At 35.2% G+C, this 18,437-nt stretch overlaps 1 protein-coding gene across 2 annotated transcripts; it reads left to right on the top strand.

Annotated features, from left to right (window-relative positions):
* The first annotated feature begins 4,397 nt into the window (after positions 1-4,397).
* Positions 4,398-8,398, top strand: LOC123541377 (uncharacterized). 2 transcript variants are annotated; one of them, XM_045326836.2, is made up of 4 exons: positions 4,398-4,541; positions 5,915-5,989; positions 6,398-6,497; positions 7,457-8,398. In XM_045326836.2, exons 2-4 carry the CDS (start codon positions 5,929-5,931, stop codon positions 8,034-8,036), a joined length of 741 nt encoding a protein of 246 aa, XP_045182771.2. In that variant the 5' UTR covers positions 4,398-4,541; positions 5,915-5,928; the 3' UTR covers positions 8,037-8,398. The 2 variants fall into 2 exon arrangements, with proteins under 2 accessions (XP_045182771.2, XP_045182770.2); XM_045326835.2 differs by having other exon boundaries at positions 4,399-4,590.
* The last annotated feature ends 10,039 nt before the right edge of the window (positions 8,399-18,437 follow it).

Genomic DNA, 18,437 nt, shown 5'->3' with positions numbered 1-18,437 from the left:
ACAGCCTCAGAGTCACACATTTGCAAAGTAGGCCCGCTGTAACGGAAAATATTACAGATGGGTTGCTTCTAAAATCCAACAAGTTCGTTTTAAACTTGTGCAAAGTATAGACAGAGTGGGGGGAGGTAAAGGGGTAGACAGGGGTGGGGGAGGGGGTTTCGAGGAAAGAGGAAAGTAGAACAAGGATGAATATACAAAAGGAATGCTACGTTCCTGAATCACAGATACATTATAACGTAAAACACAAGGCACACAGACGCACAAGAATACACATTAGCAGGAAAAGAAAAACAGAAAAACAACAACCAGACACCGCCTTAGGATTCCGGCAGCTACAATTAAGTTGGGCACGAAAACTTATTCATAGTAAAGTGTGTTTGTGAGTGTGTGTGGGTGTGTGTGTGTGTGTGTGTGTGTGTGTGTGTGTGTGTGTGTGTGTGTGAGGGGAGGGGGGGGGGGGGGGGGGGGGGGCTGCCAAAACAAGGGAGCGCAATTGCAAGGGGAAAAGGCGTGAAAGGGGGAGTGGTGAGAAAGAGGAAAGAAACGATTACAACAAACAAAACAACATACGCAACAGAACATACAAGACAGACAGGTCGACAAGTTGAAAATAGGTGCACAGGAATGGTCAGTAACCTATATAAAGGAAACTGGGGGGTTTAAACGCAATTAGGGCATGCCAGTCAGGTTCACAAGAAGGAAACACACGTGTGGTATATATGTCTCTTATATCTTGAGAAATTTACGCTTTCACTGTAAAAATCAAAATCTATTTTGAAAAACTTAGCTTCTGTACATCTCTTATTTAATATTTACCTTACCACAATTATAAATGGGTATTTCCGAACATTTAAGCAATAATGTTGAATGTTCGGAAATACCCACTTGTACTACCATCTTAAAACAAAGTGATTCCTACTGATTTAGTGTGTATAATTCCGAACTACGTAAGTATACAGGTATTGTCGGTATAGTGTATTGAAGATATTACCTATTGGACGTGTATTCCCGAACAGTGGGGGTAATTCCGAACAGTCCCAACATTTTAAAAATAGACCATTTGTTTGTTAAAAATGATAAAGATGAAATTAACATTCATTACGCTATTATTTGCATTTTTAGATAAGAACTTCATAAAAACAAAACGTGTAACTCGTATATACAGCGCATGCGTACTTAAACCTAAACTTGCAGAAACATAGCACAACATCTAGACAATTTTCTGCATGTTTAATGTCCGAAGCGTTGATTCGGTAAACATTCTTTTACATGATGCAATATGCAGTGTTATAACTGTCCAAAATGTTTATAAATCTTTGTTTATCTTAACAGCATTTGCATTCAAAAGGAAGTTTGTATGTAGGTGTCAAATAACTCATCTGTTATACATTTATTATTTTTATAGTCCGTTTTATTTGACCTGGCGGGGCGGAGATAATCTCTGACATATGCGAAGTAATGGTAATCTCAAAAAACGAGCAGAATAGGTAGAGCAATATAACTGTTTCATTTCGCAATCTTTGGTAAACCAACGACTAAAATTCAACGCTACATTGGTTACATGTACTGCATAAACTGCAACAAAAATGTAGTGGACCGTCGCGAAACCACGCCTCGCCAGGTCAAATAAAATGCACTATAGGGTGAAATCTGCGCTATCAATTGGTACACGTCGTGGACCTTGTCGTGCAGCATTGTCTTTGGTAACCCGAATTCTGTTGACAAGCTCATGCTATTGCTTCTTACATGAGTCGCCACCTCCTCTAACAGTCAGACCATATTGCTTCTTACATGAGTCGCCACCTCCTCTAACAGTCAGACCATATTGCTTCTTACATGAGTCGCCACCTCCTCTAACAGTCAGACCATATTGCTTCTTACATGAGTCGCCACCTCCTCTAACAGTCAGACCATATTGCTTCTTACATGAGTCGCCACCCCCTCTAACAGTCAGACCATATTGCTTCTTACATGAGTCGCCACCCCCTCTAACAGTCAGACCATATTGCTTCTCACATGAGTCGCCACCTCCTCTAACAGTCAGACCATATTGTTTCTTATATGAGTCGCCACCCCCTCTAAGTCTAACCATATTGCTTCTTACATGAGTCGCCACCCCCTCTAACAGTCAGACCATATTGCTTCTTACATGGACGGACGGATAGCTCAGTGGTTTGCACACTGGCCTTCCAATCCTGAGGTCGGGGTTCGATCCCTGGCAGCTACTCGGGAATTTTCAGAAACGCTTTTCAGTGTTTCCCGCCCAACTAGAGGTGTACTGGTCAGGAACCCAGGCAATCCTTGCGTGTATCAGTGCTATACACTGGGCACGTTAAAGAACCAGGCTGTCTATTCGAAACGAGCTAGGCTAAGTTAGCCGGATATGCCTGTATCTGATTTCTGATCTCTCTGTCGTGGAGGCTTTGTCTCACTCTGTCCCTCTGGTCAGATCGCTCTGTGTCTGTACTAGTAGAGGATGAATTATGCGCCCTATGTGGCTGTATTTGAACTATGTAAAGCGCCTTGGGCGCTATATAAATCTGGTAAAATTTAATGTACAACGCCGGTGAATATACTATGTGTAAAATTAGGCTTTAATCAAATAAAGCAGTTTCAGTTTCAGTTTCAGTTTACATGAGTCGCCACCGCCTCTAACAGTCAGACCATATTGCTTCTTACATGAGTCGCCACCGCCTCTAACAGTCAGACCATATTGCTTCTTACATGGGTCGTCACCTCCTCTAACAGTCAGACCATATTGCTTCTTACATGAGTCGCCACCCCCTCTAACAGTCAGATCATACTGCTTCTTACATGAGTCGCCACCCCCTCTAACAGTCAGACCATATTGCTTCTTACATGAGTCGCCACCCCCTCTAACAGTCAGACCATACTGCTTCTTACATGAGTCGCCACCCCCTCTAACAGTCAGATCATACTGCTTCTTACATGAGTCGCCACCCCCTCTAACAGTCAGACCATACTGCTTCTTACATGAGTCGCCACCCCCTCTAACAGTCAGACCATATTGCTTCTTACATGAGTCGCCACCCCCTCTAACAGTCAGACCATATTGCTTCTTACATGAGTCGCCACCCCCTCTAACAGTCAGACCATATTGTTTCTTACATGAGTCGCCACCGCCTCTAACAGTCAGATCATATTGCTTCTTATATAAGTCGCCACCGCCTCTAACAGTCAGACCATATTGCTTCTTACATGAGTCGCCACCTCCTCTAACAGTCAGATCATGTTGCTGATGTTTAAAACGAACCTTTAGCAAGCCAACTTGATTCAAGCCTGTAAGAAAATTGAACTCGTTTTACAAAGTAGTTGATCTACATATTTTTTTATTTACATGTATTTATTTATTTATTTATTTATTTATTTATAATCTAGCTTTAGTTATTTGCTTCAAATACAATATAACTCTGTAAATATTTCGGATAAACAGTTCCTGATATGATTGTTTGGAATTAGCCACACATTAATTTTCAAGTGTGTGTAATTCCGAACGGCCTATTTAATCTTTCAATGAGTTCCATAATAGCCTAGGAGAAATGCAGTAAACTACATTCCTACGGGACACTCGTGACGTAAGAATTCCATCAAAACGTCAGCGATAAAAGCCAAAACTTCTAGATCCTTACGTACTACTAAGATCGAAATACAAAAACAGATCATATCGACTTACCTGCAAGCTGTCGTATACATTCTGGTCTGTTATTTTGAAAACATGTGCCTCAAAACTTTTCATCGCTGTATGGTACGGAAGGTAGTATGATTAATTTTGTGGCGTCGTGGATTACACTCAGTCTAGAGCCTTTCAAGAATACAAATATGTCTCATTTTAACTGTGCTCAAGTAAAAATTGTAGTACGTTGTACATGTCAAATGAGTAATATTTTGAGAGGCAATTAACAAAAACTTTAACTATGCGTGTGTTTTTGTTGCTTTTTTTCTTCTTTTTTTCCCCCACATACTGGTCGCCATAGTGTTTCTAACTAAATGCTCAAAGGTGCCACTTCCGCATTAACCATCAACCAATTTCATTACCTTCAACGCTATACCTACATGAAAAAAGTAAATAAAACCTAGTATAGTAACCAATGCAAGGTCCAACTTGGATTTAACCAGACTTCTTGGATTCTTGCGTGACGATTGGCAATATAACAGAGTTTTTACAACAGCACGTTGTATTATAGGCACGAATGTATTTTGTCAGACCTGAATCTCACGCTGCGCACAAACGGCATGCACTATGCCATAAAAAAGAATAGTTCATTTTAGCTATGCATCGAAACAGCAAATACATTTGCTTTGCAAATGACGAAGACTGAAACCGAAAGCGCCTGATCTAAGTCATGACAATATAAATAGTTCCTGTTGTGTCATTTCGTACATAACACATTGTACAATTAATTTTTTACTGCTGAAAATATACACAAAACAAATTTGTCACTTTTACGTGTCAATTAACTTCCTTTAAATGGAAAAAAGTCCTTCGTCTGCCGAAAAGTGTCACCGATAATGATGGAAATGTGGAATAAATTGATATTTATTTGTTTCTTTATTTAAAGTGATAACGAAGTAAGTAGCCTGATAAATTATTTTATTATATATGTCCCGGAGAAATTTATCGTAAACTGAGTACTTTAAAGTTATGTGTATCGGTAGAACTATATATGCCATATATTTTTACTTGCGATACATTTTATCAATTAATGGAATGACAACAATTACAACATTTTGAATTATTCGATATTTTATGACGTACTAAGAATACCAAATGTTTCAAGGGAATCTCAAATCTAATGGAAATGCAAGTTAAGAACGCATTCATACAAAAAAAAATCTGATATTTTAGGAGAGGTCTTCACGAACATGTTATTAAACCATTTGCTGTTTGTGTTTATAATTTACATCTACTTAAAGCAAGACAAGGCAATGTAGCGAACAGGGCATTCTTGATTCTAGACCATACCTGATCTTTTCTGTTTAAGAAACCTACCTCTTGAGTCTTGAAAACTGTAAGAGCAGTAGATTTTTTAAGAGATTCTGAATAATTAGCATGCAAATGTAAGGATCAGGACAAGGTTATTATGTTAACCCTCATTATGCTAAACTAGACTGATTCTGCCTTTGCGACCAGTGTAGATCATGATGAGCCTGAACATCTGTGCAGTCTGATCATGATCTGCACTGTTCGCAATGGTACTGTCTAAACTGAAAACTGGACAAGTTCATTATAGAAATTAATCAGGTTATTATGTTAAGGACGTATGCTAGAATTTGGTGCGAAAATTTTCCCAATAACAGAATTTCTTCAAACTTTTTGTTGGAAATGCCGTTTTCAAGGGCAGATAACTCTTTTTCGATACCGGTGACCTATGCTTGTTATTGCATATTTTTGTTTCTTAGATGATTGACTTTCAATATCCAAAGCTTAAAGAAATTCTGTTATTGGGAAAATTTTCGCCCATCTCATATACAGGGAATTCTAGCATACGCCTTTAACAGCAAACAAACTGTAAGTTGTATTTTCGTTAAAAAGTATAAGAAAGAGTATACTTTCATTTTCATGATACAAGAACTGTTTTAATGAGATGTCATAATTATTATCATTAGGAAACCAACATGGTGCGTTTGCGACCAGAATGGATCTAGACCAGCCTACGCATCCGCGCAGTTTGGTCAGGATCCATGCTGTTCGCTTTCAAAGCCTATTGTGATTAGAGAAACTGTTAACGAACAGCATGGATCCTGACCAGACTGTGTGGATGCGCAGGCTGGTCATCCATGCTGGTCGCAAAGCCACTATGTTGGTTTTCTCATTGCGCGGCTCATTTACGTTATAGGTAAGTAGCATTCAAGCGTGAAATAATCACTCAAAACTGTTGTTAAACCATTCCAGTTATTTCTACAACAATGACTGTCGCAACAACCCAAGAAAACAGTACTTCTACGGATCAGTTCGAACACAACACAGGTCAGACAAAACTTTGACATTGACATTATTTTTTTTTTTCATTTCTATTGGGTACAATGTAATACGTAAAAAAGGGAATAGCAATGTCCAGTCTATGTATAATTAATGTGCAATTTCAGTTACCAGAATCCGAATTTAGCACTATAGTAATTTGCTGCGACTTTGTAAAAACAAATACAAAACAAACCTTAGGTATGCATATAGTATGTACATTCAACATGTTCAATATAAACAAATCTCTCCTGTGGCACATATAATCCACCCAGGATTTCATTGACTGTGAATAAGAACAGAAATACAAATATGATAGGTAATAAATATTTTAATGCCAGAGTTTCAATAATATCACTGCTTTAAGTCCTTTTTTTTTTCATTGTATTGGTATCCAAATACATTTCTTAATTCAAGGAGGGACGGAAGATGACCCAGTTTCCATCTACATCTTGGTTCCAGTTGTCATCATTGTTGCTGTGGCCCTAGTTGTTATGATTATTGTCTATCCTCGACGGTAAGGCATTTCAGAATCTGCATAATTAGGAGAAGATAACAGAACAGAACATTACAAACAGCTCATCAGATGTTTTACATTATATATCAGCGTTCACATATTGAACAAATTCATTTCGTTTATACAACACTTTCAAAAGTGTTTCCATGAGGTTTTCAAAACAAAACAAACAGTTAAGGATCTAAAAACAAACAATTATGCGAATTTAATAACAGAAACTGTAAAAAAAGACAAAACAAAAACCCAAACTGTAATTAGAAAGTGAGATACGAACCACAAAACAAGACTTTTTCGGACAGGTAAATTATTGCACAAATAAAACATTCGAGCCGCGCCATGACAAAACAAACATAGTGGCTTTGCGACCAGCATAGATCCAGACCAGCTTGCACATCCGCGCAGTCGGGTCAGGATCCATGCTGTTCGCTTTCAAACCTATAGCAATCATAGAAACGGTTAGCGAACAGCATGGATCCTGACCATGACTGCACGGATCAGTAGGCTGTTCTGGACCCATGCTGATCGCAGTGTCACTATGTTAGTTTTCTCAGGATGCGGCTTATATAGTAAGTTTTATTGGCGTCCGTGACTTTGATTGGTAGGAATCAGCTGTAGCATCTTAGTTTACCATACATGACTGTTTGTATCTTGGTTTCAAATTGCAAAACTTTATTGATAAATACATAGAAATGAGTATAAATACAATACTAGTATAAGGTAACGAACGATTCTAAGGCATACTAATATCTTAGTAAAAAGTCTCTAATACTATAACATGAAACCATTAATGTTTCTTTTGCTCATTTTAATACTACTATTTCATTTTTTAACATAATGTAAAATGATAATAGTATATCACGTTATGAGTTTGAATTATTCTGTTTGAATCACATTTTTGAGTGATTCCTCCACAAAATGGCATTACAACATTGAATGACTTCAGCTATTGCTTTTTTCAGAAAACGGCGACTTTTTGGTGACAATATTTGTTTTCACCGTAAGGAAGTGACAAACAACAGAAAACATTTCATTGCTGCAACTAACATTACATACGTGGGCAGTTTGCGAGACGACGAAACATGTATCAAGTGTTTCCCTGAGAGCGTGCGAAATTCAGCTGCCAGTTCGTACGATGAAATAAACATTAGTACTACACCGCCGATTAAAACATCTGAGACTGTATTCAGTACTGTTTCTGTTGGTCTACCGCAGGAACGATTTGAAAAAGGAGCAACAGAATCTAGTGACACGTATGACACTCTACAAACTAGTTCAAAAACAAATAAAATGAAATCGTCCGATTGCTCTAAAACGATATATAACCACGTAGTTGTTGGTAACCATACTAGTGACACCGATGAGTATTCACATACGCATGCAGTGCAGATCAACAACTCCCAGCCAGTACGTTTCAAAGTTACAAATGACCATTCCCTAAATTGTGATAACAAATCAAACGGTTCGGACGACCAGGACGACCACTCTGAGCATGAATATGTAATACTAGAACCAAACAAACAATCTATCATAAAGAAATGAAACTAGTTTGAGTAGTTTTAGTAAGTCTCTCAGAAAAGAATATACCACTTCGTTGGTGAAGCAACTGTATGAAAAAACTTCTAATATACAGAAGTTGATGTAACATCATATATATTTTTTTTAATAGAAACGTTATCATTTTTACACTGTTGTTAATAGTGACATTGATGCATTTATCATCCAAGACGGAAATTTCGAAGACATTTCCAATTTTACCATTTTTAAGTATTTAGTCAACCCCCTGATCAGTTTGCGTAGACGGTAAATCAGTTTTGACAGATGTGTACAACCATTTTTGTTTTGTTTAAAAGCCATTACTTAGACATATTCAGTAAGGCATTAAAAATCACGCTTACACCATATTCTGCAAATGCTTTATGTTTTAATATTACCTTTTATTACATTCTTTTTCACTTTTTGTCGATATATTATAGCTAAGTTTGTCAATGAGCATATCTTTCTTTGATTCAAAGGCAAATTGACGACGAGAACAAGCTGCTAAACATTCAGATAACTTCACCCAGTTCGAGATTGCGTCTCTTATATTTCTTACATCTGACATGTTGAAAGCCAGAATTAATGTCTATTTGAAAAACAAAGAGTTAGGGTTTAGCATTTTTCTGGAATCCAACATCTGAACAGGTACAAACAGCGGAGGAACATTTTATGACGTAACTTTGTGGTTACCCAAAACATTGGTTTCTAAATGATAAATGAAAACTTAGTTTTACTCATATAATGGGCGAGTTTACATTTGTTTTTTTTTTTTTTTTTTGTTTTTGTTTTTTGTTGTTTTGGGGTTTTTTTGACCCCATTTTCCCCTTCAGCTTGTAAACTATGACGTAATATCATATTGAAAAAATGCGTATCAAACACCTGAAAACAAAAGGTATATCACACCAGGATCCTCGACTCTAGCTTGCTTATTTGTAAGTTCTGTGGATTTACGTTAACCTATGGCGAGTACAGTGTTAACACCTATGATCTATCAAGTAAAGAAACAGTTCAGTTTATATAAAAATATATATATAGAAACGTTGTATTTCCCGCGGTTATCCATGCCGGTGTTAGTTTATTAATCATCATCACGAACACTGGCTACACCGCCGCTAACTAATGATGAAACGAACTATTTGTACACATAAACGGTTCAGATGTTAACTTTTGGTGCAGTTCGGAACTTTTAGCATAGAGCTACTATTTTTTCCTCTGTTCAGTTAAGCATAGCTTAATTGTCATTAATTGATAAACAGTTAGAATAAATGACTCAATATCATTAAATTCAAATATTCATCATGTAAAATCGGGATTTTTTAATCAAGAAATAGTAATTAATAAAAGACCTAAACACCGGAATAGTAAAATAAAATGTAAAATGATGCCTTTGACATGGAGACAGGTTCAATTAAGTTATCTTTAAAAAAGATATAGGGTTAAAGACTTAAACATTTAGCATATGCATATTACATTTCACACTTAGATTGAAGAGTTTAAGCATGAAGAATATTGACTGAATTGGCTTTCCATACAATTTGCGTTTGCATTTGTTTGTGTGACAGATTGCAGTTTGTTTGTGTGACAGATAATACTAGCAGTTTTCTTTTTTTTTTTTTTTTTTTTTTTTTTTTTTATTCAGCATTTTCCACATTCCATGACCTAATCTTCTGGGAATTTTTAGTGAATATGTTGATACATTTCATCACGTATTATATCAGCCTTGAAATATATGCATCTAATTAAATACGATTGAAAACGGCATGACTCGCTAAGATATATACATCGTAGTTATGACTAATAAAACAATTGCCTTAAGGTTTTACTCACATAACACAATAGTTGGATTAGCAATGAGCATTCACATATATTGTTTTTTTAACTTCCTTACATACTTGGGCCGTGGTGTTTCTCAATTACAAATAAATTGTAGCCGATACAAATGTTTGCGTATACATCAGAGGTACTGCTTCCTTGTAAAACAAAAGTGAACAATAATTTCCCCCTTTGTTCAGCTATGAATTATAAGTAGCATAGAAAAAAGATTGCAGAATACGTCCCGAGACGTAAAATGCATCAGGACTTAAGGAGGTAGGTTACCTTCATATTTGTATGTGCGCATGTCCAACCGGAAGCTAACGTGACGATTTACGACGACGTTTACGACAAACTAAATGTGTTTGTATATTCATTCTTCTGAAAACAAATCATGAACTTGTCTTCGATCTGATGCTTTATGGTTTAATAATGTAGAAATAATGAATACATTGCCGCAGAAACACTTCAAAACAATGTTGCCTTAAAATGACGTCATTGACGTCATGACGTTACGTGTCAGTTACCGCGCAAAATTAATAGCTTTTATCTTGAAAGTACGTTATTCTGTACATTTTCTTTATTTTAACTATTTTCAAATAACCACTATTTGCTGAAATATTTTTTATGAGTCTTTTTTGCTCTGAATAATAATCAATATTTTGCTTCTTTTAGTAGTTATATTGAAGTGTTATGCGGAATGTAAGAAAATGGATGATGGCAACCAATGTTATTTGGAATATAGTTGGGTGAAAGGTTACTTGTTACGGCCATTTTCAAATAAAAAGTCTAGCAGTTTGATTTGTAATACCTATTTTTCAGGTTCCATTGATAATTTGTTACTTACATACTAAAACTAATATCTAAAATTGTTCAAATTTCAGTAGAAAATTGTGATTTCTTGAACTGAATTGATGTTACCATGGAAACGAAGCCCGTGACCTATGTATCTAAATGTAAAATTCAAAAGCGTTGACACTGGTCTATCTAAGAAACACAGCTTCGGTTTTTTATTTTCATTTCAACAATATCCATGAGAATAATAGCAGCACGCTGAACGATTTTTCCATGAAAAATGGCAGATGAGGGGTACTGCTGTACGTATTCTTAGCTGTGAAATTTGTTTGAATAAATGCAAATAACACGAAAATGTAACCTACGTTAGAAATAATATGTTTTAAAGCTACATCAACTAGAAAGATAATCTTATTCAATATTTTTTTAAAGAAATTACGACAAACAGCAAGATATAAGCTATTTTAAACATCTCTGTTGCCATGGTTACTTTAAAATTTGAAAAAAATAGGGTACCATGTAAAGTGCTTGATATTTTGCTAATAATATTACCCAAATATTTCATGTTGGTCATTAACAGAATGGCACTGAAGCCGTCGAAAACCCCTATTTTTATACATAGTTGTTTAAAAATGAGAGAAAATGCGTTACCATGGAAACACGAGCCCCGCGACATATACATTTTAAGCTTATATTAGAAAGATAACGTGCATACCAGTAAAATTATCAATTATGCAGACTTCTACGGATATCAATGAAACTAAAATACATTGAAAAGTGTTAAATATCCGTATTTTCCTTCTTCTTTCAATATGAAATACCTTTGGAGGGTCATGTTCTTCAAACCAGGATAAAAACTGAACTTGAAGGGACAGAGACAAACGAAATTGAGATTGTAGCAGTTAAAACTTCATATTACACGAAAAACAAAATCATGCTGCGGTTCAACTAATTTGAATTTACCCTTGTAACAAGGTATCCTACCTCCTTAAAGTACATTGGGAGGTAAAAAAGTCCAACTCGTAAAGTGCACTGGTGCTTTAAAGTAGATTACTGAGTTTAATCGCTAAAGATTAAACTGTTTATCTAGCACAAAAGAATTATTAGCTAATTGGTTTTTAATATGATGACGTAATATAAGGAGAAGATTAGCACGCGCTTACAGCGCCCTCTATAATGAGCAGATCAGCACGCGCTGGGAGCGTCCTCTTTCTCGCTGACTTCCAACGAAGGTAGACGTGCTTTTAGTGCTCTGTCAAACTATTTCAATTTAAGTCTCTAAAGAAATATTTATAAGTTTATATTTTGTGATGTATTGATGTAAACACTATCTAAATGTGTTAAGAATATATTTTTTAAGTAATTTGGTTGCACGTTTGAAATAAATTAAATTAGTTTTTACAATTATATTTCGTGGCACCACGACTTCATTGATACGGGATAAAAATTGCACCATAATTTGTGATTTATGATAAATAATAAGAGTAAAATAACGGTGCAGTTATTTAACAATTTGAATAATAATAATAGTAAAACAGCAACAAAATAAAAACAGTAAACATACAAATAGATTCTATATATTTTTTTTTTCTCTTTTACATATATCTACACCATGCCGAAATCCAAACGTAATAGATCCTGACCTTGGCGGACCAGGTACAAAAAGAAGGCACGCACAAACCAGTGCCGGCTGATAACGACGACGTCGGACTGATAAAAACTCAGCCACCGGCTTCAGCTAGTATTTTGTTACAGACGTTAAATGCCGCATGAGCAGTACCGGATACATACCAGGTGATATGATCATAATTCATAATTTGTTTAAATAGTATGATTGGTGCTCATGTCAGTCTTTAAAATGAAAAAGAAACTGATTTGTTTATTGATTTACAGAACTTGTTACATATTAAAACCGAAGAACTTTCCAAGAAAAAATTCAATTGTCAATGATATGAGTGTGAGAAGTGGACCAACGCTTTTATCATTTTCATTTTCATTTCCATTTATGTGACCAAGTGTCCTGAAGAATATCTTAATCTATCGCAAATAAAATAATAATGCTTGCTGCATCTAAGCATCCTGGCTGGCAATAGATCTCTGTGATTCTAGTTACCTCCCCTAACTGTCCGTCCACAAAGTCACAAGCAGCTATTATTTAAAATCGGCGTAATTTAGGTACTTCAGTCTTTCAGACATGAATGCAAGCATAATGATGATAAATGGATCTATCAAATTTATACTTGTGCTTGTCTTGTGAAATACACGATATGAGCTGTCCTGAGCACTTCGTAGTACCTGTAGAGAGTCAGTCATTGACCTAAATTATCAATTTGTTTTGCCATTTGTGTCGTCACGTATTTATTACGTCACTTGGTGCATTTCATTTATAGTCATGTACCGTACAGGATGAGCACAACGTCTCAGGCTGATTCTAAATGTATAAGCGCAATATTATTTGTACATTTACTACAATTAAAAGTTGAATTATAGAACTTTTTGACAAAACAAATATTCGAAAAAAAAAAAAAAAATTATTCACATATTATATTCTCATGTGCGTGTTCCTTCACGAACACCTGGAATAAACATTGATGAACAAATAGAGTACAACTTCACACTGTGCTAAATGCTGTACGTTCATGCATATATTTGATAGCAGTTTTTCTATAGTTTTTTTATGAAGAGCATGTCAAATAGCGTTTTTGTTGACGAGATAAATGTTTACTAACGGCAAATTAAATATTTCTTTCGTTTTTCATAATTTATTTAATAATTAATATATTTATTTACGACCCTCATAATTTATGTCCATATTTGAATACCTAATGATAACGCCTGTGTTTGGACGTGTCTGAGTTGGACGTAAAATCAGACTGTAATGAAATGAAAGTGATAATTAGTCACGAGTTGGACTAGCAATTATATGACAATGCCGGTTACAATGTTCAACATTGACACTGAGTTGTGGATGCTATCTATGTTTCCATTACAACAGTCGTGTAGAAAAATCCGCAACCAACATATTGGATCTATATAGATCTCTCTCTCTATATATATATATAACAAGAAATATTTTTAAAGATGGCCGGCGAATTGTAGTAATGCAAGAAGTTATGAGGTTTTCGAATCATTTGTGTTATTCTATCATCTGTCTAACATTTTGCAATTTTTATAGCAAATCTAAACACTATACTTTAACACTTTTAAATGCTTTCCACAAAGGTTTTGTAGGTGTGCTATTTTGGTTCGTTTATTCTACGACGAATAATAACAGCAGTCGGCTAATCACACCCTTATTCATGTGATACGCAGACCGTATTCAGTTACTCTTTTTTTTGTATTTGACAAGGTATTATTATATTTATTAAATTTACTTACCATTTTTAGATATATCAATATTCTTGCTAAATATACGGAGCGGAATATAGCTTTAAAACTGTAAACAGCATCAATAAGGATTTACGCTTTGTCTGAAATTTCACTCAGTGTAACTGCTTGCATTATGTAGTCTGATTTGCAAACGTAAGTCACATGGCATGGGTCGGTCCAGGTCACGAAATAGTTCTTTGCACGGCATTTGCCAAAAAAAAAAAAAAATGCTGAAAGAGTTTGATAATATTTTAAACAGCTCATTGTCCATATGCCAATGCATGCCTAAAAGCGGTTGTAATCACACAACTTGTCTTTAGTGTAACAATTATAGACCCTCAGTATATAGTCATGTTAAGCATTCTTAAATTGGTAATGCGGTAAAGATGGTACAAGAAATGGGAAATCTGAACTTCTTGCAAAAGCTGACATATCATCCGCATTTAATTATCAATGTCTCATTTGGCCGGGAGACTTCGATCTGTTTGGTATTAAATCATGTGAAGGCTAATGGGACCCAGAAAATGGTACCACAAGGGGTGTTTTGCTCTTGCTTCATATCCGAAAAAGTATTAATATTGGTTTGTAAATTTTGATATTTTTATGGTTAATTCATATGACCTAAGGCAAAAAGCAGCATCATTTCATTCGGGTAAAAATGGACTAAGATCTGACAATCTTGCGCAGGTAGATCTTTGAATAAAAGATCCGCTAAAAATAAGTTATGATACTCACGACATTAAATGGTACTCATGATTCTTGAGAAAAATATTCAGTTTTAAGCAATACTTGTAAGCGGAAAAAGAATGTGATTTGTGTCACTGTTAGTCTCGACTCATTCAGGCAAAGCCTTCAAAAAATACTTGGAAAAGTATAATACAGCGATAAATTATTATGAACATTTTTGTAAACAAGTAGGAGAGAGCGCTGGCCACCAAGTCTCGAATCTCAGCTATAATGAACAAAATAAACAACTTCCTTGACAACACAAAGGAGGGAGCCGATATTTTTGCAGTAACGCGATCCTAAAGATCTGGGTCTGCAGATCATAATTTTATATCATTCACGGCTTCCTTTGCTTGGCTTCGAATCGGAGTTTCCTATTTCACACAAACGTTCAGACAGCTAATACGACTTTATTTCAAAACCTCTAAAACCGACAAAAGGAGGACCGGTTCTGTTGGTGATATTGCGATTAATTTACAAAACAGGATTTGTATAGATAATGTACAAACGTATTTGAAATACCGATCTAAAGCAAATGGTCCTCTTTTTGTCACTCTAGGCTAACCACTTACCAATTTATTGCTGTCAAAAAGGCCTTGAATTTTTCTGGATTAGAAGAGCGTAATTTGAAATCGCATATATTTAAGACTGGGGAAGTCACCACTATGTTTAAAGATCGCTATGGGATGAATGATGTCAGTCGGAAGATAGAGGTCTAATGCCTAAAGGTCCTACATCCGTTAAGGTGCGAGTCCGTTAATGGTTCGTACATCTTAAAATAATTTAAGTGATGAGCGGCAGCCAGACCCTATTCCAATGTTAATCCTATATTTTCTATGTAATACTGAGTCCTATATATCAACACATATAACATAGTAGCCTATGAAATACGGATACGGGTGTATATATTTTTATGTATATAAGGATAAGGATATAAATATAAGGATAAGGATGTATATATAAAATAAAAATATATATAAGGATATATGTATAAGGATAAGAATGTATATAAGGATAAGGATATATTATGTAAGGATAAAGATATATTATATGGATTCATATAAGGATATATTCATAAGAATATATATATATATAAGGATAAGGATGTATATATAAGGATAAGGATATATTATGTAAGGATAAGGATGTATATATAAGGATAAGGATAAAAAAGAAGAAAATTATAAATATATATAGCCCAAAATTTTCAAAATTATAAGGATAAGGTGATAAAAGGATCTGCCATATTGCCATTAATATACTTTGATGTATAGGCCGGCGATCCGCATTTGGCAAAGTAATATGTCCATGTTACCCCACGCTCTGTTACCGGTGCCGGAACAGAGCGTAAATTCCAATAAATCCAATACCCCCCCCCCCCTCAACCCTCACCTAAATATGTTTATTCATATAATTGACAATCTATATATATGGTACATGACATACATGACACCTGCTCTGATACAGTTGCCGGATCATAGCAACACGTATTTTGATTACATCCACTTTAAATATTAAAGCGATATTTTGCAGATTTTATGTTTTAATTGTTTACTAAGTAGCTACATAGACCCCACTTCAAGCCTTTAATACAAATCGTTTAATTTCGAATTTGCTTCACAGAACTATCTAAGTTTTTAATCAAAACGTTATTTTTCTAATACTTGTTAGCGATATTTCAGGCTATATAGTTGGATAGAAGGGTCTACACTAATACAGTATGTGCCATACAGGGCTTTCCAATCGACTAAAATTGAGAATCTTGGCCTTATGTCCATATGTGGGACAGTTTGTTTGCGGAAGGCTTAATGGTATGAAATGGGAGAATGTGCAGAAACAGCCCAGCACATTTTGAATTTTAAAGATCCTCCAGAAATTTCGATTTTGCATTACACAAAACCTACAATAGAAATAATTTAGGAACTGAAAAAGTTGTTCTAGACACCGGAACTTGAAGCTACAGCTTACGCAAGCTTTTACCTACACCCCGTCCATTGCCACGAAGAACATGGCGCTACATTCAGTTTAATTCCGTTGCAATAATAAGACAGCGGGTCAATAATTGTAGTTCCTATGTAAAGATAAAATGATAATAATAAAATGATAATAATAAATGTAGGTGCATACATTAGATATATCAGAAGACAGCCCAGCGATTATTATGATATGATATTATGCTGAATACAATTTCAAATGCAATTTCTTTACTAGTTACAACGGAAACATGAATACCCCTCGAAGTCATAGTGTTATTTGGTTACAGGCCATGGCTGTTGGCTTCATTTTTATGCTTTCCCGCTTTGGCGGAAGGTCCACTTACAATGCTCGTTTTTTGTAAGTGTACCTTATGGCGTTTTTAACGCATAAAAATCCGCTCTGCTACCGTTTCCGGAGCAGAATTTTAGGTACAAAGACTTCTAGATTATCATCATTGCATTTATTCATAAAGTTATTCAAAATTATATATTCACAGCCATGGCCAATATATGCCACTATCTAAGAATAAATTTCATCAAACTTTATTTGTATTCTGTTTCTTTTGTTGCTGGATAAAGACACGTGAAGCACACCGTGACTGACTTTATTATTTAAATTAGAGCCACCCGTAGCATAATGTTAAAATAATGGCTTTATAATATTACATAGCTCATTGCATTCGGAATGGTATTTTTGCTTGTTTGTTTTTATTTTCAAGATTTAAGTGTTATAAATTATATCAATTAAACGGTTGTGAAACTTCATTATATCATTTTAATCTGTCATAATGAAAGGATCATAAGAGGAAGACTTAAGAAGGGTAGAATACTTATTCTTCAAATAGTTGAGCTGAGCTAAAAAAAAAACATAGAATGAAACAAAGCAGAAAACATTTTATAAGCTTTTATTAACACAAACCACTTAAGAAAATAAAACAACGAATGCATCAAAAACCTGTATGCCCCTCATGTTGCAGTTCTTTGAAAACACGTGCAATTTTGTTTCCGAAACATAATGTATTTTCAGCAATATGAGTGATGTAATTTCGGAAGTATTGTGAATTTCCTATCGTAGCGTAACAGTTTATTATAGAAATGATATGTATCAAAAATACGTTTAACAGTAATAACCCGAGTTTGGAGTTCCTTATGCGTATGAATATATAAATATATCACGAAGGCCGAAGAACGACACACATCAAGTTAATTTAAAAGTAAAAATGTAACCGAAACGGACATGGTTTAACTTCCCCTTTGTACTATTGGAGTAAGTAATAGCGGCTTTCCTTTCACTTTCGTAAACTTTCATTAATTTAGGGAATGTAAAACACTGTAACACTGAAACTGCCTTTCGCTTCCTTGTTAATACTTCATGCAGTTTTGCATAACTGTACTATAGTTTGCATTAGTAAGCCACCATGTAAATATTAGTTAATTGTTTGAACAAGGCTTTAACTGATGTAAATGAATTAAATGGAAAACGAAAGAAAGTCCACAGGTGGCCCTAAACAACAAAAATGAAAACGTTGAAGGCTCGGTTTCACTGAGCCTACTCATAAAAGATACATCCTCTAGCTCTAGCTAGGTTGTGAAGACCTCAACATTTACAGAAATCACTAAATTAAACAAAATATAGGCATCTGCAGATAGGCTTATTCGACGGTGTACATAGAACTTTAATAATACACAAGAGTGGAATTCCATGAAAAGCGGTGTATAGTCCCAA

Source organism: Mercenaria mercenaria, chromosome 16, assembly GCF_021730395.1.
Source record: "Mercenaria mercenaria strain notata chromosome 16, MADL_Memer_1, whole genome shotgun sequence".
NCBI lineage: Eukaryota > Metazoa > Mollusca > Bivalvia > Venerida > Veneridae > Mercenaria > Mercenaria mercenaria.
The sequence above is the reverse complement of the archived record's forward strand: the minus strand, read 5'-3'. Positions and strand labels throughout refer to the sequence as shown.

What these genes read in the sequence shown, in the direction of transcription:
- LOC123541377 (XM_045326836.2), top strand. Translation starts at nt 5,929, where the DNA reads ATGACTGTCGCAACAACCCAAGAAAACAGTACTTCTACGGATCAGTTC. An exon ending in TCAGTTCGAACACAACACAG is followed by an intron (nt 5,990 to 6,397) that starts GTCAGACAAAAC and finishes TCTTAATTCAAG; the next exon opens with GAGGGACGGAAGATGACCCA. An exon ending in ATTATTGTCTATCCTCGACG is followed by an intron (nt 6,498 to 7,456) that starts GTAAGGCATTTC and finishes TGCTTTTTTCAG; the next exon opens with AAAACGGCGACTTTTTGGTG.